This window comes from Malaclemys terrapin, chromosome 24, assembly GCF_027887155.1.
Source record: "Malaclemys terrapin pileata isolate rMalTer1 chromosome 24, rMalTer1.hap1, whole genome shotgun sequence".
Lineage (NCBI taxonomy): Eukaryota > Metazoa > Chordata > Testudines > Emydidae > Malaclemys > Malaclemys terrapin.
Window position 1 is genome coordinate 12,434,679 of NC_071528.1, and position 24,404 is coordinate 12,459,082.

At 51.3% G+C, this 24,404-nt stretch overlaps 1 protein-coding gene across 1 annotated transcript in view; it reads right to left on the reverse strand.

Moving 5' to 3' along the window:
* R3HDM4 (R3H domain containing 4) overlaps window positions 1-23,503 on the reverse strand; it is a 30,850-nt gene extending 7,347 nt beyond the window's left edge. Inside the window, exons 1-5 of the mRNA XM_054013383.1 lie at window positions 23,390-23,503; window positions 11,566-11,720; window positions 10,327-10,445; window positions 2,998-3,121; window positions 2,177-2,262 (exon numbers count right to left, since the gene is read on the reverse strand). Coding sequence (XP_053869358.1) covers window positions 2,177-2,262; window positions 2,998-3,121; window positions 10,327-10,445; window positions 11,566-11,720; window positions 23,390-23,448 — 543 coding nt within the window. The 5' untranslated portion in view covers window positions 23,449-23,503. The remainder of the gene's footprint in view (window positions 1-2,176; window positions 2,263-2,997; window positions 3,122-10,326; window positions 10,446-11,565; window positions 11,721-23,389) is intronic.
* Window positions 23,504-24,404: the final 901 nt, after the last annotated feature.

Consider the following 24,404-nt stretch of genomic DNA (forward strand, 5'->3'; position numbering starts at 1 on the left):
GTGTGATTGCCCTGGAGCTGCTGTTGCAGAAGAGTAACAGAGCTGGCCGGGAGCGGGAAGCCGCTCGAAGCAGGATCACCAGAGACCCCTGGGAGGGGAGGCTGTGAAACCCTGGGACAAAGGCTGAGCGGAGGGACCGTTTCGCTTGCTTACGTTTGGACAATAAACCCAATCGCAAGGAGGCTGGGCATGGCAGCGTAGGCTTGAATGCTGGGGAGAAGCCATGCCATGTCACGGTGCCCTCTTGCAAGCCTTTCCAGGCCCACTGAGAGCGACCGATCGAGATGTAGGACGTGAAGCACCAGCCTTTAGCTGTCACCAATGGAGAGGGAAAATCATTCCAACAAGGGCATTGGATCAGGACTCCCGGGTTCGGTTCTCAGTTCTGCCACTGATCCATGCAGGATCTTGGATAGGTCACTTCTCCCCCCGGCCCCCGGCTCTTTAATCTGCAAGGGGGCCGGGACCCTCTCTGTATTCACACAGCGCCTAGCATAATGGGCTTCCGATCTCCGGTGGGGCGTCTAGCCTCTGCTGCAATACAAATAATTCAGATGGGCGTTGGATGGGGACGGGATGGGGGCACCTCGTTCTCTGCAGCCCGAGGCAAGCAAGAATCCAAGAGCAGCAGCCCCCAGGCTCCAGAGCTTGTGAAGAGAAACCTCAGTGCTGGTGTTTCCCCTAAACAGTCTCTCCCAGCCAATATCTACATTCGCATTAACAAGCCGGCAGCAGCTAAAAGGCTTCCAGGAGGTTACTCCGGCGGCCTGCTGCTGCCTCCCAGGATAAGAAGCGAACAGCTCTTTGGAGCACGGTGACCTAAGAAATTAGCAGCGAAGATCGGTGCCATTGGAGAGCAAATTGGAGCAGCCACGCCAGGCACGAGCTAGGGCTGCTTTTAAAAGCAGGGGCTGAACAGAGGCAGCGGAAAAACAGACCAAGAAAATTACAGCACCGAAAAGCAAAAACAAAGGGAGCGGAGCGCAAGGGCCCTTCGGTAATTGTCAGTGTACACCTACTGACGGGCCTGGTCATGTCTTCCTCCCGGCAGCGGAGGTGCATGCTGGGAGTGTGTACCGGGCCTGCGAAGTCTAGATACCCTTGTGGAGCCTTCATGTCATTCTCTTCCCCACCTCCTTCCTACAGCCCGTGCTCCCCTCTCTCTTCATACGAGCACGGCGGCCAGCAGCAAGGATGTTTGATACTGGAACTCTAGCAGAGACAACTTCGGCCTCTGGCGCGAACCAGGGCTAAGGCGTCAGAGGGATAAACCCTCCGTCTCTGGAATAGGAACAGCACAGGCTGGGGCAGAGCAAACCTCCCCGCAGTGGTCTGCCAGCGCCCCCCAACCCAATGTGGAGAGGCTGCTGCCCTCTCAGCGCCCCACTGGCTCCTTGGCTTCCCCCTGCCGAAGTTTATTAATAAAGGGAGGGCAGCTGTGATTTGTGTGATGTGGACACACCAGGAGCTAGCTGGAGACCTGGAGACACTCGACCCCCTAGCCCCCCACCCTCAGGGACTGAACAGCCAGCAGATGACAAGAATTCGGTCCTTACTGGCCCGGATCACATTGAAACCCCACAACCTAGAGATGACAGGCTCCATTTCCACCCCGCCCCACTCCCAAAATCTCTGACCCCTCTGGTCTTGAACTGACCAGACGTCTCTGGTCACTCACTGTGCACTGCGATTTCGACACCCGCTTCCCATTAACGGTACGGGGTGAAAACATCCGCCCAAGCTTCCTGTGCCAACTGCAGCATCTCCAGCTGCAGCCGGGGGCGCGATCTGCAGCTCGTGCAGACGTCCCCATGCTGGCCTTAGGCTAACGAGCTTGCTAAAAACAGGAGCGCAGCCGGGGTGGCTTGGGCTGCGCGAGCCCACCTCACCCCCGCGTACGTGCTCGCTTGTGTGGCTGGCAACACCGCATCCTCACGGCTATTTGTAGCGAGCTGGCCAGATGGAAGCTAGTGCAAGTCCCACGGCCAGCTGTAGCGTAGAGATACCCTTGTGCAGCAAGCTGCAGCAGCATCAGGAAGTGTCAGGACAAGCATTGGCTCCACCCACTGGATGGACGGGGCACGTGGGCCACTGAGTCTATAGGAATCTTCTAGTTCTAGATGGGAGCTTCCGGCACCTGGATGGTCACCTGACCAATGACGTGCCAGGGTCTCACCATAGGGATCCTGCCTCGTCTCAGGGTGGTGCGAAGCCGGCGGCTGATGCGCTGGAAACATTCTTTCGGCGTGTAAGCAGGATGCTCTGGAGGAAACAAAGGAAGAGATTTAAAGAATCGGCATTCCCAGTGTTGTTCAGGGATGCGACAGCGGCAGCCGCAAGCCAGGGACTTGAATCAATGTTGCCCTCAAAAGTGGGAAACCAAGCAAACGCAGAGTGAAGGTCACACTCCTCAAACACAAGTCACCTGAACTCTGCCCTCAAACACAAGTCACCTTAACTCTGCCCTCAAACACAAGTCACCTTAACTCTGCCCTCAAACACAAGTCACCTTAACTCTGCCCTCAAACACAAGTCACCTTAACTCTGCCCCAGTGGGGACGTTGAAGGCAGCTCAGCCAAGAGGGATCTGGAACAGGAAGAGGAACGGCTGTGACAGTCACCCCAGTGATTCCCTGCTGCTATAAGCCCCGGATGCCTGGAATCAGGGAGACACGAGCTGCCTCCCCTCTGTCCTGGACCAGCTTCAGCACCAGCACAGGGATGAATTTACCTCCATAGCTCCGGGTGGCATGACCTGCCCCCTCTCACCTCTGTGGGGGCGGGCAGACACACCTGATAAACTGAGGCTAATATTAACTAGCTCCCTGATGATTCCTTTAGCAGAGAGGCCAGGTTGTCGTGCTTCTCCGGCACGGAGTGATGGAGGAGGAAATGTGAGCAGGATGCAGCGGGGCAGCAAGGGGACACCCGGGAACGTAACGCCCACTTCAAGATTCAAAGTCGCCCCTGTCCAGCCTTCCCTCCCCCTCTCGGTACCTTTCCACTTGTCCTCCGCTTTAACAGGGAGCTTCCTCTTGTGCTTGTTCTTGGCCTCTTCCTCTAGGTAGAGCAGGACCCTCTCCTGTTCCTCACCAGACCGGTTCATGAAGTCATTCCAGATCTGCGAAGGGAAGTCACACCACAATTTCAGTGTAGACGTGTGCAGCAGACTCAGAGTCAGTCACCAGAACTCGGCCACCTCAGGTACATGCAACGCCGTGGTCTCCAGGCACCATTTGAAACTTGGATAAATTACTGCCCTGCCAGCCCACCCACCTCCCAGTCCTTGAAGCTTGTCAGATGGGGCAAATCTGTTCATTGAAGTCCTCGGGCAGCCTAGAAAATCCACAGCCTGCTAGGAACAGAGATGAACAGACTAGTTTACAAGAAGAGCTTTGCCTGCCTAGCCCCACCCTTGTAACAATGCCCGAGTTCACACCCAGAGATACTGGATCAGGGTTTGGCGCTCGTAACACCAGGGCTCTGAACTTGCTACTTATTCATTCTGGGGGCATCTCAAGGTGTCAGCTCTGATCCAAGAAGTTCTGCATGGCCCTGGTGTGGCAGTGATCCCCCTCCAGGATGTTTTGCTGTCAGCTCCTGGGACTGAAAGCTCCGGCACCTGTGGCAGGATATTCTCAGAACGGGCTTTGGACTTTGCCCCTCCGGCCCCTGGAGTATTCCAGGACTCTCCGCAAGATGAGCTGTCTGGGTCAAGCGGTTCACTGACCACCAGGTTGTTTCGGGGACAGGAAATGCAGATTTTTGTCGTCTTTTTAGACCCAAACTATTAATGGGTTTTTTAAATGAATGTGACGAGTGCTGAAGTGATGGTGCCATTTATGAAATCCAACTGATCTCAGCCCTAAACGCTAATTTAGGCTTCCTAACTCATGCCACACTTTGATCATAAAAGGCTACAGGCCTGCTGGGTTTATTACTGGGTTCAGTCCTGCGTTCACAGCACCAGCTCTGCCCCTGGATCTTGGATAAGCTGGGGAGAGATCAGCTTTCTCGGCATTAAAAAGCACACATGAGCAAGGCGATGCTGTATTCTATTGGCCAGATTCCAAGGCCAGAAGGGACCACGGTCATCATCTAGTCTGACCTACTGTGTAACCCAGGCCAGAGAACTTCCCCAAAATAACTCCTAGAGCCACATCCCATCTGGATTTAAAATTTGTAGAAAATCCGCCACAACCCTGGGTAAACTGTTCCAATGATGAATTACTCTCCCTGTTAAAAATGGACATCTCCTTTCCAGTCTGAATGTGTCTAGCTTCAACCTCCAGCCAGTGGATTGTGTTACACTTTTCTCTGCTAGTTTGAAGAGCCTATTATTAAATATTTGTTCCCCGTGTAGGTACTTATAGACTGAGGATCGAGTCACCCGTTAACCTTCTCTTTGTTAAGCTAAATGGATCGAGCTCCTTGAGTCTGTCACTATATAGCGTGTTTTCTAATCCTTTAATCCATCTCATGGCTCTTCTCTGAACCCTTTCCAACTTGTCAACGTTCTTCTAAAATTACAGACACCACAGCTGGACACAGCATTCCAGAAGAGATCGCCCTAGTGCCAAATACAGAGGTAAAATCACCTCTCTGCTCCTATTCAACACTCCCGTTTATGCATCCCAGGATGGTATTAGCCTTCTAGATACAGATTTGCTTCAGCAGCTCACGTTCAGCTGATTATCCACATTCCCCCCCAATCTTTTTCAGAGTCCCTGCTTCCCAGGATAGAGGACCTGTCCAGGAAGTACGGCCTGCATTCTTTGTTCCTAGATGTATACCGTTGCATTTAGCCATATTAAAAACGCATATTGTTTGCTTGCTAAGCTATTCAGACTGCTCTGTATCAGTGACCTGTCCTCTTCATTACTTACCACTCCCCCAATTTGTGTGTCACCTGCAAACTTTCAAAGATGATTTTACACTTTCTTCAAGGTCATTCATCAAAATGTTAAACCACACAGGACCAAGAACAGATCCCTGCAGAATCTTACTAGAAACAGAGCTGTTCAATCACGATTCAGGGTTTACAGTTACATTTTAAGATCTATCAGTTAGCCAGCTTTTAATCCACGTCATGTGTGCTATGTTAAATTTGGTATCTTTCTAGTTTTCTAAATCAAACTGTAGTGCGGTACCAAGTCAAATGCCTTACAGAAGTCTAAGTGTATTACATCAACACTATGACCTTTATCATCCAAACTTGTAATCGCAAAAAAAAAAATCAAGTTAATTTGACAAGATCTATCTTCCATAAACCCATGTTGAATGGCATTAGTTATACTACCCTCCTTTAATAAATCAAGTCCTGTATTAGCTGCTGCATTATCTTGCCCTGGATCAATAGCCGACTGACAGGCCTATCATTACCTAGGTCACCCCCTTTACCCTTTTTAAATATTAACACACCATTAGCTTTCTTCCAGTCTTCTGGTACTTCCCCAGTGTTCCAAGACTTATTGAAAAAAATCAATATTAACAGTCCAGAGAGCTCTTCAGCCAGCTCTTTTAAAATTCTTGCATTCAAGTTATCTGGACTTGCTGATTTTAAAATGTCTATCTTTAGTAGCTGCTATTTAACATCCTCTTGAGATACTAGTGGAATGAAAACAGTGTTATCATAGGATATGACATCTTTCCTCCCCGTCCCCCCCAAATACAAAACAGAAATATTTATTGAACACTTCTGCCTTCTCTGCATTATTATTGACAACTCTACCAGCTTCATCTAGTAATGAACCAATACCATTGTTAGGATTCTTTTTGTTCCAAATATACTTAAACTCCTTCTTATTTTTCTTAACTCTGCTGGCCATATAGTTCTCCGTTTGTCCCTTTGCTTCCCTTATCAATTTTCTACCATTCCTAGCTTCTGATTTATATTACTATCAACCCTTCTATTTGTTATTTTATTTTTTAATATTTTATAGCTGCCTTCACCTCCCCTTTAAACCAAGCTGTTTTTTTAAACCAATATAGCCTTCTTCTTTGATTGTGGCTTTTGGGGCATCTAGTAAAGTTTTCCTAAGCAATTTCCAATTACCATTCACTTTTTTTTATTAAATTCTTCCTTGGAGATGACTGGGCTCATAATTGTCTTCCGCATTGTGAAACTGCCTCTTTTAAAGCACCAAATATATATACACTGATGGTCTGGACTTTATTCCGTTTGCACATTTTAAATGTGATCAAGTCATGATCACTTGTACCTAAGCTACCATTACTTTTTAGTTCTGTGATCAGTTCCTCTTTATTTGTCAAGACGGGGTCTAACGTAGAATTTCCCCCAGCTGGATGCAACACTTTATGAGTTAGGAAATGGAAATTTCACAGATGGTTTAGTGCTGAGCACGTGAGATATCCAGTGTGAGTCACTCAAACTGAATCCCCCATGATCACGCAGCTTCCCCCCCACACACACACTATAGGGAAGTGTGTAAGAAGATGGTCATCCTGCGCCCTAGTGTGATTTGGTGATCTGTACCAAACACCAACTAATACCGCATCTGGTGCTTTATCTGTTAGACACTGATCCATAAGCGTTCAACATCATTTTCTTCCACGTTATCAGCAACTCAAAAACAGGTAAGGCCATTTTTGACAGAGTGCCCCCTCCCTTTTTTGCCTTCTTGATCCTTGCTAAATAGGTTAGAACCCCTGATTTTAATATTCTACTCCTGGGACTCACCCCACAAGGTTTCAGTTATGCCAACTAGATCAAATTTATGCTCCTGAATAAGCAACTTCAATTCCTCGTTTGTTACCCAGGCTCCTAGCATTGGCATACAGGCAATTACAGAATTTCTTCTCTTCATATCCTTTGGTCCCTTGATTAATTTTGTCCTCAGCATCCTGATTCTATACTAAATGATGCTTGTATCTTCCCTCCTTTTTACCCTCCCTGTTTGTTAGTAGTTTAATGCCGTCCTGACCATTCAAGCCAGCCTGTGCCTAAGGAAATTAGTTCCTCTTCTACTGAGATGGAGGCCATGCAAACTATACAGCTCCCTCTCCCAATAGAAGGTGGTCCAATGTTCCACAAAACCAAAACTATACACCACTTACCTAGCCAGCAGTTCACTTCCAGCATCTTCTGCCTTGCCTTTTCCTTTGTTTCTGGGATTTCTGAGATGATCACTTAGACATTATTCTTCTTCAGCACGCTTCCAAGTTCCCTGAAGACATCTTCTATCGGCGAGATCTCTCACAACACGGTATCATGAGTGCCTCTACGAACCACCACCAATGGTTCCTTTCCCACAGAGTTCCAAATCCGATCCAACCTTAGAACGACATCTCGGGGCTTAGCTCCAGGAAGGCAGCGCACCATCCTGTTTTCTGCTCGTCCCTTGCAGAATGTTCTTCCGATTCTTCTGAGCATTGAATCTCCAGCGAAGATAGTCTGTCTTCCTCCGCTGGTTGGAGAACTTTGTGGACAAGCTTGATTTTTCTGACAGGTTGGTCCAAGCTGCCATCCACACGTGTGTCCTGTACATCTCTCCATTCCTTGGGACCGGTGGATCTTGAGAGATTTTCTTCAGTTTCCATGTTAAGGGCCTGATATTGACTGGCAACTTCTAACTGCGTGGAATTCCTCCTGGTCTTCTGCTCTGGTGGTCCAAGCTTGCCCATCCTCATCTATCCCCAGCTATGTAGAATGCTGCTGTGACCTCTTGTCTCTGGTGGTTACATATTGCTAGGTCTCCTCTGACTGATTGGTAGCCAGCTCCTTTCTTCCTTGAACCTAGAGTACTGATGTTTCCTGAACCTGGCTGTCTAGGAGCTCCTCAGCTTCTGATTTTCAGTAGCATCTCTACTTGCCCCTCCAATCCAAGAATTTTCTCCTCCGGCACAGCCACCAACTTGCCCAGGAAGTCCCTTCTGGCTTCAGGCAGGAAAGAAAACATGACACATCCGTAGCAGGTCACCACCATGTGTTTACCGCTGGCCATCTAAAAGTCGCATGTAGAGCTTCACCTAGAGAGAGTGCCTCTCACATTCCCTCACTCAACTCCCTCTGAAACTGTCCTGTTAGGTGCCTCCGTTCATGGCTCTCAAGTGACTTTTTATGCCAAGTCTCCCTGCTTAGCTCAGCTCTGCCCCTCATCACCAGGCAGCAATTAACCACTCAGACTTCAGACAGACCAAACACCACTCACCAAGTCCCGCTACCTCCAACCACAGAGTCCACAGCTAGACCTTCCGACAATCCCCTGGTAGCTGCCTCTGTTCGCGTGCAACGTTAAAAGCCTAAACATCTAAGATAGGAGAGAGAAAACAACATTTCCAAACTTCTTGTTACAAAGCAGATTGCTACGTCTTGTCCAGCCAACCGCAGGATGGAGGTTTGGCAAGACACGGGTTTTGACGGAAGTGTCAGAGCACTGCAGGTCACACAGAGTTAAACATCAGGCACAAACCAAGTTGTTTGATGCTGCAAGTGTCACTCCAGACAAGGCAAGCCTTGATTTAGCAAGCACCTGTTTAGCAGGAAGTGCTGCTTGCTTTGATAGAGAACTTCCCGAAACCGATAGCTCCTTTGAGCCAGAACCTGAGCGGGAACTAGTTCAGCGCTGGAGTTTTTGCTCCTATGCACAGACAAAGCCTCAATCTCTCTGCTCCACCCACAGGCAACCTCTAACATTAGCCTGCCACATGATTTGTAAAGCTTGCCGGGCACATGAAGGCTTGACCTGGTGTGATCACTCATCAGGCAGAGCGTGGATATCAACGTTCTACTCGCTGGTTTTGTGTCCAGCTGTCACTCACAATTGGCCTGACTCACACACCCGGGGGAAGGTCTCAAATGCCAGGGCTTGAGACGCTGAAGAATTTTGCTTGGAATGAAACGCTCTCTCCCAAGGCAACCTGGTCTGAACAGACATCCCGGGCGGTTCAGTCAGTGAAGCAGGCGGTGGGCATAACAGCTCATTACAACCTCCTACCCCAAGCCCTGGCCACGGAAGTCCTCCCCCAGTTAATTACCTATTTAATCTCCTCACAGAGAAATGATTCCAGTTTCCCCAAACAAAAGCTGCCCTCTATTAAGTGAGTGTCTCAAATGATGCCTCTGCGGCATCTGCTTGTCATTACAGCCCCAGGGGACAGGAAGGCAGATAGAAATCATCATTGACTGGGCGAGTCAATGGCGAGCACTAAAACGCTGAGTTTCTTCACAGCTCTCTTAACGGAGGACGCCACTGCGTTCACTAGCTAACGGCTCCGCTGGGGCGAGCCCCCGCTCCGTTCGGCTCATTGTGCAGGCTCTTGAGGGTTTCCTGGCACGGGCCGTGCCTGCAGCTGCGACGGGCCCACGGAAGCTTGGCAACATGCCACACTGTCTACATCACCCCAGGGAACTTTCCTCCTGACCTCTGACCCCCAAAATAGACCAGGGAATTAGCTTCTTAGCCGTAAAGAAAAAAGTTGTCGCGGCCTCAACGCACCCACTTCCGTCGTCCCATCAGCTGGAGGCTGTTTCTGGACAGAAAACGGACTCCAGTGTGAATTAAGACATGGCCTCCCATTCTAATCTATAAATACTCCAGTGATCACCTCAGGATAGACCCATCGTAGGAAAGACAGGAGTTTGGCACTTTAGAGATCATCTCCAAGGCCCCTGCCCAAGGGAAGCCGGAGAAGGCACATCACAGCTCTTCCCCAGACAGGGGAGTTTGCAATTGTCTGGTCCAAAGGTCTCCTGGTACATATTTCCGCTGCTTTTGAGGGAGGATACGGAGCTCCCAGCCACAGGAAGCCCAAGTAAACAGAAGACCCCTGGAAGCCAAGGGAGCGCAGATCTTTCCGCGCATGCCAGCCTTGCTTGGAGAAGTCACACAGCCCAAGGCAAAAGAGGGGACACAAGGAATTGCGCTTAATTTGGATGCTAGCACTGGGCTCTCAGATGCGCTTGTTAATTGTATATGAAGCGAAGGCCCCGCCCCACTCAGGAGTCCATGTGGTGCCCTGGGAAGGGCAGGATGGAGGCGCTTTCAGGGAGGTTAAAAGAACCTTGAGGCCCCAGTCTCCATAACTTTCAGACCAGCCAGATCCCCGGGCAGCATGGACTAGTGGGCTGAGCTCAAGGCTGGGAATCAGGAGCTCCTACGTGTTATTCGTGGCTCCGACACAGACTCACTGCGCAGTCCTGGCCAGGTCACCTCCTTACAGCACCGGGAGGCTGAGCATTAGCCAGTGTTCCTGCAGCACCCTGGCAGGGACAGCAAGGCTCTAAGGACCAAGCGATACCATTACTGGGCACTTTATGCCCAGGTTTCCCAGCGTGAGCCTGAAGCAGGTACCCCCGGCACCTACCTCCATGTACGTTTCGTTGTTGCAGGCCTCCGTGAAGATGCTTGGGGCAGCCGAGTGCGTGAGTTCCCCATCGTCATTCCCACATTCGTCCCGCTCCAGCAGGGTCATCAGGTACCGAGCTAGGAAACAGAGCCCTTTAGAAACAAGGAGCGGGAGCGCCAGGCAGAGCGGCTCTCAGCAAGATTATTGGGAGTGACTCCAGCTGGAGTCCCAGCCTGGGGTTCTCAGGCCAACGCAAAGCAAGAGACTCACCTGCACCAGGGCTGGGGCTGGGCAGGGGAAAGGGGAAGGAGAGCTACCCAGGAGCCATGCCCTGCACTGGAAACATAAGCAGGAATTGTTCGTAGCCCCTTCCCATCCTCCCAAATCAGGGATCAAGCATTCAACATGGCAGAGACTCAAAGTCATCAAATCCCAATAGGGGATTGTTCCCTACATTTTCCGGAGCTCTGTCCCAACCAGTTTGGAGCCTCCACCACGTCCTCTGGGAGACTGTTCCTCCCTCCAACGGCTCAGGCCACTCTGAACGTCTCCTCTCCGGAGATTCAGCCCGAGTCTTCCTCAATTTCATCCCATTACTCCTCGCCAGCCCCTGCGTGAGGTAAGATCCCTCACTCCACAGCCGGGCAGAACCGCATCAGCTTTACACCAGCGCATCGTGCAAACCCATCGCTAGCTGACTAGTCAAGCGAGAGCCTTGGAAGTCATTAAACAGAGGGGCAAAATCTACCAGAAAATACATCGGGTGGGGGGAGTCTGAAGACAGGGGGGCGGAGATCAGAGGGAAATATATTAGGAGCATTTTAAATAAGCAGTAGCAGCACATTGGCCAAGGTTTGCACAGGTGACCATGCAATCTGACACACCTGAAAGGGACCTGGGTTTCAGAGGGTGGATGCTCAGTCAGGCACCTTTAAAAGTTCTCAAATTGCGTAACTACCCCTCCACCCCACAAGGCGCTAGTCACCTTTGCAAGCCTTGGCCTGTTTGTCCAGAGGGCTCCACACAGTCACCTCTGCAGTGACTAGCTTCAAACTATCTCACTTATGTACCTGGCATACAGCCTGGCGATGAGCAAGTGCAGGCAGAGCCAGATTCCACCAGCCTCACTCACCGTGAACCGTGCCTCACGCTGCAAGCAGTTCCCAAGGAAACAGCCCGGACTACCCCAGGGGTAAGAGACTGCTTAGTGCTTAGGGGGAAGAGGCTGCATGAAGCACAAAAAGGCTTGATCCTTACTGTTCTCCAGCCGCTGAAGGCTCTTGCGCCCCTTGGCCTTTGGGATGAGGTCGGAGTTGCGGATGGCCTGGTTGATGTAGTACTGCTTCCGTTTGGAGGGGGAGAACCTCTTGGATGGGGAGCTCCCCAGAGGAGGCAGGCAGTCTTCAATCCTCCTACAGAGACAGAGAGCACACACTGTGAGAGGTGCCACCTGCCAAGGGCTCTGTTCAGATCCTGAGGCCACCAAGGGCTGGCCCAGCTGAAAGGCTCTGGGGACCTAGGCCAGGAATAGTAAGAAGAGGGGACTGCAGGGCAGCCTTGAGGATCGGATCAGCTGCGTATGGGGAGCCCAGGGCCGGAATAGCAGGGGGCCTGCAGGTCAGGACAGGGCCAGCACGAGAGCTGTGAACGGGGAATCCAGGGCTGGGGTAGAGGTCAGGACTGAAATGCATCAGCAGAGCTAAGCAGGGGAGAGGGGCCGGGCACGGCAGAGGGAAGCCCGGATAACACCTATTCTCATCCGGCTTTGTGCCAGCCAATGACACATTCACTCAACGTTACAGTCAAAAAACTCCCAAAACAACCACCTCCATTCTTCAGGCATCGAAGCCCAACTGGAATAGATTGCTTCAGTGGCCATGTAGTAACAACAAGATTTGATGCTTAATTAACTCTGCCAACATGCAAGTAAATAGACTGCCTGCTTCTCAGCAGAACGAAGACAAATTCCATCTGGCAGCCCAGATTCTCAGACACCCAGAGACTCTGTTATTAGAACCGGACCTAGCAATGCAACGAGCGCACCCGGGTTAGAGAACATGCCCATATGGGGGCTAGTCCCGGGCAGGCGAACCTCCGCAACCAGCCAGTGGAGCGATCCCCAGAGCGAAGTGTTTTGTTCTGATCCACCAGTGCAAATCTAGAGGAATTCAACTGGGATTTCTTATGCAAGTGTCAAGGGAGACTTGGGCTTGGTGATTTCTCACTATTCCTTGGCACGATGCATGAGCGCTGATGAACTGAGACGGTTCCCTCCAGTAAGGGGTCACTACCTCAAACCCTGATTGACACTGCTTCTTCTTGTAACATTCCAGGGGGCATCACCCATAGCCGCTGACCCTTTGCACATAGGTGAGGATCTCAAAGCACTTTAGAAAAGGTAAGTACTATGGTCTCCATTTACTAGATTAAAAAAACAGCCACACAGAGCACTTTAGGCCTCTCTACAAGTTTTGCACTGACACAACTATTTTGGTTGGGGTGTCATTTTTCACCAAAATAGTTATACCTGGACCACAGCCCTAGTTGGTGTATCAAGATGCCTTATACCAGTATATGTTATTCCTGTCAGGGAAGGGGAATAAACTATGCTGGTATAAGGCACCTTTATACTGGTATAGCTGCGTCCACGCCAAGGCTGGGCTGTTTGAACTGTATCACTGTAATTAAAGCAGTAGTCCTTGTCTAAACACACAAGTTGTAAGTGATTTGTCCAAGATCACGAGGCAGAGCTAGGAACAGAACCCAAGAGCCCAGATTCTCTCCCCCGATCTAAAATGATACAGTAGAACCTCAGAGTTACGAACACCCCGGGAATGGAGGTGGTTAGTAACTCTGAAACGTTCGTAACTCTGAACAAAACATTATGGTTGTTCTTTCAAAAGGTTACAACTGAACATTGACTTAAGACAGCTTTGAAACTTTACTCTGTAGAAGAAAAATGCTGCTTTTAACCATCTTAATTTAAATGAAACAAGCACAGAAACAGTTTCCTTACCTTGTCTATTTTTTTTAAACTTTCCCTTTTTTTAGTAGTTCACATTTACCACCATACTGTACTGTATTTGCTTTATTTGTGCGTCTCTGCTCCTGCCTTACTGCATACTTTCAGTTCCAAATGAGGTGTGTGGTTGACTGGTCAATTTGTAACTCTGGTGTTCGTAACTCTGACGTTCTATTGGTGGTAACATTATCCTGATCCCTATAGAAAAGTCATGAGCGAAAGCCTGCATAGCTGGCAAGTACAGGAAACCCATTTAGAGATAAAGCTACAAGCTGAATACCTTGCCTGTAGAGCAACCTGAAATTAGCATATGAAAGGCCGAGCAGGGAGACAGAACTACTTGACCTTCGAAGTGAATACAATTGATAAACGAATGAGATACTCGCTCGCTACTGTCTGTCCTCTGTGATGCAGAGCAAAATTATTCCACCAAATCTACCTGGGCTGTTCGCCAACAACCAACTAAAGAAAAAGACCCAGCTCTGATGTATTCACACACCACAAGCTGCTTTGTTTTTACTGATCATATAAATCCATTTTCAAGGCCAGGGTTTTTATATTATGCACAGATACACTGTCATTATCATCATCTGAGGATTATTTTTTGTCAAGATCCAAATTTCTTGGTCAAGATCCAGACCCCCGAGAGAACAACAAAATAATGATCATAATAAGCAAATAAAAAGATTTCAGGGTCCGTTCTAAAGCATCTGGCAGTCCCGATTTGGCCCACAGTCCATCTATTGACTACCCCTGGTCTAGCTGAACCTCCTGGTAAATATTAAACCCAAGCATGAATTTAAGAGGAGTTCACTGAAGAGCTAAGTTGACTGTTTTTCTTTAAGAGCACAATACTTTCCATCTGACTTTTTTTTTTTTAAAAAACCTGCAACTGTTACAATCAACACCCAAGATCAACATAATTTAACATGTTTCCCTATTTCCTCCTCCCAATATCTTTGTGCGTTCGGCAGCACTCTGGGTGCATTCGGCAGCAAGCTGCGTGCAATCAGTTTCACTGTTTGTTTTCCCCTTTTGTTTGTGTGGGTTTCCACACAGCAACAGGAGACCAGCATAAAAAAACAACCCTGCAGCTGTAAAAAAAAATTGGCAGAAGGGGGGGGAGGGGCAGATCTAGCAACTGAAACTTTTTTTTAAATGGTTTGAAACTAACTACCTTTCAGTTGTCTCTTTAAACAGAGGCTAGTTTGCAAGTTTAGGGGAACGGAGGACCGCCCGTACCCGCCCAACCCCGCAACGCTGCTTCCGCCAGTTACTACACCCAGCTTTGTGTCATCTGAGGTCCTGCTCTTCAGACCAACAGGGGGGCCTTCCTTGCAAGCACACCTGGTGATGATCACAAGGGCAGCCACGCAGCATCGGCCAGGTGAGTCACAATGTTATGGTGCTTGGGGCCAAAGTTTCTGCTCACTTTAAATCTATCTCCTAGGCCTGGAGTACTGCAGATCAGAGACCCGTCTCTCCCCCAGGTCCCTCCAAGGCAGCCGGCGGTCATCTTTTTACCCATCCTCATCCGGGTCAGGCCAAGGGCAGGAATCCCCTCGGTTCTAGGACTCCCTTCCTGCAGTAGCGCCAGGGGATTCCCGGTGAAGCTGCCTTTGAGGCCTAGTCACCCCATCTCTGAACCAGTGGATAGAGCACTGGACTGGGAGTCAGGAGACCTGGGTTGTACACCTGGGCTCTGCCATTGGCCTGCTGCAGGAGTCACGTCAGATATGTGCCTCAGTTTCTCCACTTGTAAAATGGTGATAATGATGGTGATCTTCCTGTGTAAGGCGCTTTGAGATCTACTGATGTAAAGCAATGCATAAAAACCAGGGATTATTAGTCTATTCCTGGCCCTGCCACTGACCCACTATGTGACCTTGGGCAAGCCACCATCCTGGTCCCCGCCCCCTCCTACCCTTTGCCTGTCTTGTCTATTTAGACTGTGAAAATGCCGCGCCCATTGAAGTCAACAGGAGTTTTGCTATGAACGTCAATGGATCCAGGATTCCATCCTAAACTCTTTGGGGCAGTGACGGTCTCTCACTACATACAGAGCCGAGCAGGGCCGATAGGGCCCTGACCTTATTTGGGTGTTACTGTACTCCAACTAACCCAGCTTTGACCCCCCTGAGATCTCTCCTTGCCGATCCCTTTCTGGGACTATTTTTTCTGCCCAGTTTAAGCTGTAGGCTGGGGCCTCTGGCTAATGGTTTCACTTTGTTTGGATTATTTATAACAGTAGAACCTCAGAGTTACAAACACCCAGTGTTTCAAACTGACCGGTCAACCACACACCTCATTTGGAACCGGAAGGACGCAATCAGGCAAAGACTTGACAAGTTAAGGAAACTGTTTCTGTGCTTGTTTCATTTAAATTAAGGAGGTTAAAAGCAGGGGTTCGCAACCCTTTTCGTTCTGAGGCCTCCCTCAACATGCTATAAAAACGCCAGTGCCCAGCAGAGCTGGAGGGGGGAGAAATTGGGGGCTCCAGGCCAGGGACCCTTGAACATAGGTGTAGTTTGACTTCTATTTGGGGGGGGGGGCAAAGGCCGCTTGCTCCGAACCGCAGGGTCCAGGGACGGAGCGCCACCCCGACCCCGTGACTCACCTCAGCAGGTGGCATCCACCTGTCAGGGGCTGTGTGCCGGTGGCTGCTCCCCGAGGGCTCTGCCGGCCCCGGAGCCAGGTCCCTGCCTGGGTAGCTCTGACCGGCTGCGTGAGCAGTCAAAGGGGGCTGGGAGCTGAGGAGCAGCCGCAACCCCTGGCACCAGCAGCAGACGGGGGAATGCCAGGGCTGCCCACTCCATGGCACCACCAGCTAGAGGAGCCGCTGCCCACGCTGCCTGGCACCAGCTTCCCGCCTAGGATCTGGCCCCAGGGAGGGGCCTGAAGGAGAGGAGAAGGTGGGGCGGGTGGAGCTGCCCCCAGGCTTGCCCCACTCTGGGTAAGGCACTGCAGTTTGGGGGGGAAACACCCTCATGCCCCCTCAATTCCGCCCATGAACTCAGGGCTTCTAGTTTTGGCGGGGGGAGCTCAGGGTTTCAGCCCCATACTGTTCCCGGCTTCAGTAGGAGGAAGGGGGGAAGAGAGGGGAGCTCTGGGTTTTCAGCTCCAGGCTGCTTCCGACTTCAGGGGGAGGGAGGGAGGGAGAGAGGAGGGGAAGGGAAGCTTGGGGTTCCAGCCCCCCGCCACCCCCAGCTTCAGCCCCATGGGAGGCACTGGGGATGGGGCTTCAGCCACACGCTGCTCCCGGTTTCAGCCCCACGGGGGGGGAGTGGGGGGAGCAGGGCTCAGGGTTTCAGCGGTGGGGCCACGCAGCCCCGCTGAAATGGCTCGCGGACCCCCAGGGGCCACAGACTTGCAGTTCAGAACCGCTGGTTAAAAGCAGCATTTTTCTTCTGCATAGTAAAGTTTCAAAGCCCTTAGTAAGTCAGTGTTGAGTTGTAACCTTTTGAAAGACCCAGAACGTTTGGTTCAGAGTTCTGAACAACCTCCATTCTCGAGGTGTTCGTAACTCCGAGGTCTTATTGTACTTTGAGATGGGGATTTGACGAGTAAGTCACAGCCCAACTGTGCACGGGTTGTAAAGAGCAATTTACAATTCATGACTCAACTTTATTTAAGATTTAAACCTGCTCCAGCCAGACTGAGAATCCAAACACAAGCAGCATTGTGCTAGTGTATGAGACCAGGCCAGAGACTCCCAGCGACTGTCACTGCAGGCTAAGTTTGGTGTAAAGAGTAAACAGCATAAATGACAACCGAAAAAACCCCCCAAACAAATTAAGTTTCTAATAATCCCAGGTATTCTTTAAAAAGAACGCAAGAAATTGTAATGCAGGTTTCATACGGAGAGCATCCAGTCTGACTCCTGAAGTCTGACTACACAGAAGGAAGAGACACCTCTGGGTCCTTCAGTCAAAGCAACTGCTGTCTGGATCATGCTAATTCCACAGTGCATAAGGAAGAGTGGCCTCACATTTAAGGCATCGGATTGGGATTCAGGAGATCTAGGCTCAATGCCTGGCTCTGCCACCGATTTCCTGTGTAGTCCTGGGCAAGACACAGTCTCTCTGTGCCTCAATTTCCCCATCTGTAAAAGGGGGATTAGAATCCTTCATGTTTCCTGTTTAGATTGTAAACTCCTTGGGGACATGGGCTGTCCCTCACTATGTGTCTGGGTGTACCATGCTACTGTAACTAATACTGGCTAAGAATGCCACAAACAGGTGGGTTTGATCAGTCACACTTCCCAGCAACCAGCACTTAGGAAGACCAGGCAAGGGGAACATTGGGAACCTTCCACAGAAGTTGCTTCTATTGTAGAGGTCTGGTACTTTAGCTCAAAGAGTCTTGATTAGTGGCAGCTTGAGCTCAATAACATAGGTGGATGGTTTAACCCTCCACATGGAGTTATTCAGAAAGAGGAAAATGCCCCTCAGCTGTAGCTACAGGAAAATTGCCTGGCTCCACTGAATACCCTAATTCTGCCAATCTGGAGCCCCATTACACATCCCCCCTCGTGAAATGTGCATTACATAAACAGGGGCTTTGGCAAAGCTCCCCTCGCCATCTGGAAGATGGGAGGGCTGTGCTGGCAGGTTACCAATTGTAAATGGCATACAGGGATGGGAGGAAGGCAAGGTTTTTAATTTGCCTCCATATCCTGATTTTTTTCTTAAGTGGGGCCACACCAGGGAGAGAATCTCTATTGTAAAATCTCTCACCCCTTCCAACTGGGGCAGGGTCAGAGGGTCAGAGATGATCTTGCAAAACAGAGGCAGGAAACTGGAGTGACAACGAACAGAAGCAGATGGAGAACCTTGCACAGTGCTAGAGCTACAGAAGAGAAGGAGAACCTGCACAGATGTCTCCAATATAAGCATGGCTTAAAAAAAAAAAATCATCCCACATATAGATGAACCGGCTCATCATAAAGTTGACGTGCATGGAACCAACAGGTTTCATTTAAGTGTCTCAAAATCTGTAGACCTAGAGTTAGTACCAGAATACCAGTAGCCCACCGGCCTATTGCATTATCTGAGATTTGTTTGACTTAAAGAGGATTTTGCAGAAGAGGAAAAATCCAAGGTAATGCATGTTCTGAAATACCCAATTTTAATGACACCTTAAGGCAGTCACAGCTCACCATAGCAGGGCAAAGAAAAAAATAAAGAGGACGTTTCCCTCTGACCTCGGCTGGAAAAAAGTTTTTAGAAATAAACAAGCAAGTTTCACCACCGAGGGCGTGTTCCAAGACTTTGGTGCCAAGTTTAATTTGCCTTGTGCTAGCAGGTTAGCTCTTGCCGTCCTGCCTGGTATCCTGGCAAAAAGCACCACGCTTATAGGTTAGCAGGCAGGCCTTTCATCCTACTCTGAGACTACTTCTATGCACGGAGAGCACTTTTGCGCCGTCACTGATTAACCCTGTTCCTGAGAAGAATATTCAGGTGGAAAATCTACCCCGAGGTTGTTCTGCTGAAGTTATGGTTTTGCAGTTCACCTTGTCTGTCAGGAATCAACACTTTCTTCTGACCTCTGCTTCCGGACTGGCACTTGGAAAGGTTTAATGCACCTGAAAGCATTTGTTCCAGTCTGCCAATTCAGCCCTTGTCCAAGTCTTTCCCACGTGACTTTAGTGGCAGATTTCAAGAAGCAGTAGAGCTAGGGGTGAATGCTTTATCCCACTGGAAGGATGCTGTTCCTGCCTGATAATGCACAGCACAACTTGCTAGCTCCAGCTTTTCTTAAGCTCATAGCCACTATGAAGACAGCGTCGCCTAGACAGGGAACTGGAGTAGGACTCAGGAGGCATGGGTTCAAGGCACAGGTCTGCCAGCTGACCTTAGGCAAGTCATTTCACCCATGCCTCAGTTCCCCCCCCACACCTGTCAAATGGCGATAATGACCTACTTTTGAAAGGGATGATACATGAACTAGGTGTTAGTAGTAGCTACCGAACAGTTCAAGCAGAAAAAAATCCACACCAGAAGGTGACTGGCATGCCTTTCGCAGGTCCCGTCAGGGCGACAGACAACTGGTTTAATACTCCCTGGGAATCTCCGATCTTCCCCCTCCCTGCCAGCTTTTAAATGGTAACAGATTCATTTTCAGCCTTGGAGACTCACAAGGCATGGTGACCTTACAACCACGCAGGCCCCTCGGTAACGGGCCCCAGTCCAGGAGTGAATAGCAAGTCCAACACCGGCTTAATTTTCAACCCGTGACAGTCATAGCAGGTTGCCCAGATACTCCTACAGGCAGGCCAGGCACAGCATCATGCCAAGGCCTGTTCACAAGCTCTTAGAAAGAAGGCAACATTTTTCTGGCAGCAGCGTGAAGCCAAGCGACTTTTTCCTAGCGTTCCACCACCACCACTTGCTTGGCCAGCTCCTTCCAATCCTTTTCTCCACTTACACAACCAGTGGCCTAGAAAGGGGACTAGTTCTTGTTACCACTCTCCTCCACCCTGAAGAGCTCTTCGCCACACAGATAGCCCCAGTGCCATCAGCTTCCCCCAGAGATGCTATATTCTGCTGTTCCTTCAGCATCACAGCACGGACAGCGTTGCTGCTAGAGAGTGTAAAACTCTCGCCCGTCGCTGCTTTTTACGCCACGAGCGAACGCGTTCTCATCTCTCACCCTTTCGCCTCCCCCCGCCCGGGTTTGGATTAAAAACGGGCTGGGGAGCAGAGCACTGAGAACACTTGTGCAACCTTGAAGTCACTGCTCATTCTCTAGCGACAACAGAGCAAACTTCCAGCCAGTGCTAAAGCAAGCCACAAACCTCACAATGACATGCACCTGGCAGATTTCCACATTGCTGCTCAAAACCAGTTCCTTAATGGCTCTTCCCCCTCCCCACAGGTTTAGAGGCAGTCAAAGGAATCAGCTGATTTCATTACAGGAGAGCTGTAAACAAACACACACTTTCTGGCCTTTACTACTTTATGAACAGGATACGCTGGGAATGGTCCCGAACGGCCCCTCACATTAGAAACTGGCTTTGCAGAATTGACCCTCATGCATTAGTCCCAAGGAAGATCGCTGTTCATGCTAGGACAACAGTCATGGGAGCAGGGCTTCCCTATTCGGTATGGACAGCATCCTCCTTCTAGAAAGCCATCCTATACAGACTATAACCCCCGAGTACCACATGGCTTCCAGACAGATACCCTGGTTAGGATCTCTAGGGCCCTGCTGGCAACCAGGGTTTTACCCATTTTAGCTAGCACCTGATCCCTATAGCCACCATGGCAAGGGCCAAAGGGACGGTCCAGTCTTGGGACCATTTCTGACAGGAGCATCCTACATGAAATGGGTCATTTCAGCAGATGACAGTGGCAGACTCAGTTTCCCCAACATGCCCACGTAGGCAGGTCTGAGCCCCAGACGCCCAACAGGCAGAACAAGGAGAATATGCCCCTCGAGGATTTCTGTTCACACCCACCTTTAAAAAGAAAAAAGCTCAGGTAATCAACCCAAACCAGGTGCTTGTCAAGGTCTTCCCCTTCCACGATTTCTATACCGACTTCGATCAGTCCTTCTGCCTTGTTAAGTGCTGTGGCCGCCCAGCCGTTAGGGCAGAGCAGAGAGTCAGTACCTCTGTATACTAAATGCAGTGAGACAGGGACTCCGCGGGACCCCCTCCCAGGGCCAACTCACGCCCTCTCTCTAGGCCCAGCTTCGCTCACAGGTGGACGATGAAGCTAACTTAACTCCATAAAGTATTTGGTGACCTTGGATGAAAGCTGCTATAATTGCAGAGCGTAAACAATAATTAGTTAATTATCCGAGTAATAACCCTGTGCCCCTTATCCACCCAATGCTTCCAGCCTGCGGTTCACGAAGAATAGAAAACAAAAGGTCTCGTGGTACAAAACATGTTACCATTTCCTGAGGTTCATCTAACTCAGCTGGTTTCAGCCTTTTCCATACTTGTGATCCCCCTTTCCAACAGGAGCTTTCTGGAACCTTCCCCGCAATCTAGCCCCGACAAATCGCAGGGTAGTTACAACACCCAAAGTCCATTTCCGACTCCCAGGTCGAGACTCCAGGACCTAACACCAGCTCTGGTGGATAGCCAGAGGCCTGATTCTCCTTTGCCTTAGACGCTGGAGAGGAAGGATTGTTTAGTGATTAGAGCACTAAACTCTGGAACTCAGGAGACCTGCGTTCAATTCCCGGCTCTGACACACCTCAGGCAAGTAAGTCACTTGGTTGGTATGTGCCTCAGTTTCCCCTCTAACATGGAGATGAGGCTCCTTCTCTACTGCACAGGGGCGTTGACAGGGTAAATACATTAAGTCTTCGATACTATGGGAATGGGGGCCACAGAAATATGTATCCACACCCGAGTGCCACAACTATGCTGACCTCACCCCCTAGCACAGACGCCGCTAGGTCATAGCTGTGGTCCTATAACCCCCATAGTGCATACAAGCCCTAAACTAGACAGACCTTTTCCAAATGAGCATGTTATGCAACCATTCTGGTTGGGGACATAATACCCACCTAGGACAGCTACATTAGATGCAAAGCAGGGAAGAACAGGGCTGGGGAATCCCACTGGCAGGAGGCCTCAGGGCTGTCTATATGAGATGGTTGCACTGGTTTTATTCCAGGTGTTACTTGAAACCAATGTAGTTAAACCAGTGCAAAAGGCTGTGTGAACACGTATCCCAGTTTAAGCCAGGCAGCTTGTTTCAGTTTAGCTTAAAATCAACTGAGAACTGAACAACAAAAAAGCTTCTCCACAGGAATTTGCTTCAAATTAACTTTAACTGGAGCAACTTCTGCATTTAAACAAGGCCTTATATGGTACTTTCAGGGCTGTAGTGGGGCACAGAGGGAAGATAGCTGGATCACAGGCCCTTTGGAGGTTCAAAGAGCCCTACCCAGAGGAAGGTAAAAGGTATTTGCATTCCCTGGGCGGCTGATCAGAAGGGAGGAGGAAACAGAGCCACGACTTTCTATGTGTCACCAAGACAGAAGGGTGTGTGTGCGCGCAGGGGAGTGGCCTTAGCACCTGTGCCAGGTGAAGCAGATGCCCTAGACATGTATGGGACCAAGGTCTCATTCTAGGGGGAAACGAAGTAGAGGAAACCATAGGCTGTTCCAGTCTCTATAGGTTCTCATACCACCTTCTTCCCTATAGCTCTGAGCACTTTCAACTGTGCTTTAAGCAAGATGACTAGTGATGTGCAGTCTGGGCTCTGTCCCCACTGGGTGCAGGCTTGGGCCACAGTGTGTGTGTGTGGGGGGGGGTGGGCACAGCCTTGAGGCCAGAAGATTGGAGCTATTCAGGTTTAACCCCTCACTCCCTGAAGGGAGAAACAAGGGAGAATAACCCTCTAGTATTTACCCGACTGGGGGTGGGGGCAGTTCCTCTTTTGTCTGCCCCCCTTTGGGGTAAGGGGTGGGATAATATGGTACCAGAGAAAGGGAGAAGAACATTAATTTATCACCACTAGGGCGAGTGAGGCCCCCAACCTCAGAGAGGGGGGGATTGACCATGTGTGGGGACTGAGCCCCTCCCTGGGATTGGGGGGCAGAAAGAGGGGATTTCTCCTATGTGGGAGGGAAACAACCCCCAGAACCCTCGCCCTGAAAGCGGGGGGGGTGATCTCCCCTGTGGAGACAGGGACACCCCGCGGGAAAAGAAAATCTCCCCTGTGTGGAGAGGGAACCCCCTGGGCTGCCCCCACTCTCCCAGGGAAGGGGGCTCGGGATCTCCCCAGGGGGCAGAGAACCCCCACTCTGGCTGCTCCCAAGAAGGGGAAGAATCCTCCTGTATAGGGACCCCTGGAGAAGCGGGGACCCCCCGGACTGCCCCCCCCCCGGCAGGGGGCCCCCAGGGACGGACGGGGGACCCCCCGGACTGCCCCCCCCCGGCAGGGGGCCCCCCAGGGACGGACGGGGGAACCCCCGGGCTGCCCCCCCCGGCAGGGGCCCCCCAGGGAGGGACGGGGGACCCCCCGGGCTGCCCCCCCCGGCAGGGGGCCCCCCAGGGACGGACGGGGACCCCCCGGGGATCCCCGCACCACTCACAGGTAGGGCTCCTCCGGGGCCTGCCCGCCTCCGGCCTCCCGGCCCGTCAGCACCACCATGGCGGGGCCGGCCGCGGGAAGCGGCTCCGCTCCGGATACAGGGGCCGCGGTGCCAGAGCCGGGTCCCCCGCCCCGCCGGAAGTCGCGTCAGGCAGGGGGCGGGCCCGGGCCGGGAGAGCTGCCGCTCGGCCTGGGGCAATAGAGACAGAGGGGCAGGATGGGATGGGGGGGCAGCAGGGGATGGGGCAATAGAGACAGAGGGGGCAGGATGGGGGGGGCAGCAGGGGATGGGGCAATAGAGACAGAGGGGCAGGATGGGGGGGGCAGCAGGGGATGGGGCAATAGAGACAGAGGGGCAGGATGGGGGGGCAGCAGGGAATGGGGCAATAGAGACAGAGGGGCAGGATGGGGGGGGCAGCAGGGAATGGGGCAATAGAGACAGAGGGGGCAGGATGGGGTGGGGGGGCAGCAGAGGATGGGGCAATAGAGACAGAGGGGGCAGGATGGGGGGGGCAGCAGGGGATGGGGCAATAGAGACAGAGGGGCAGGATGGGGGGGGCAGCAGGGAATGGGGCAATAGAGACAGAGGGGCAGGATGGGGGGGGCAGCAGGGGATGGGGCAATAGAGACAGAGGGGCAGGATGGGGGGGCAGCAGGGAATGGGGCAATAGAGACAGAGGGGCAGGATGGGGGGGGCAGCAGGGAATGGGGCAATAGAGACAGAGGGGCAGGATGGGGTGGGGGGCAGCAGGGGATGGGGCAATAGAGACAGAGGGGCAGGATGGGGGGGGCAGCAGGGGATGGGGCAATAGAGACAGAGGGGCAGGATGGGGGGGCAGCAGAGGATGGGGCAATAGAGACAGAGGGGCAGGATGGGGGGGCAGCAGGGGATGGGGCAATAGATACAGAGGGGCAGGATGGGGGGGCAGCAGGGGATGGGGCAATAGAGACAGAGGGGCAGGATGGGGGGGCAGCAGGGGATGGGGCAATAGAGACAGAGGGGCAGGATGGGGGGG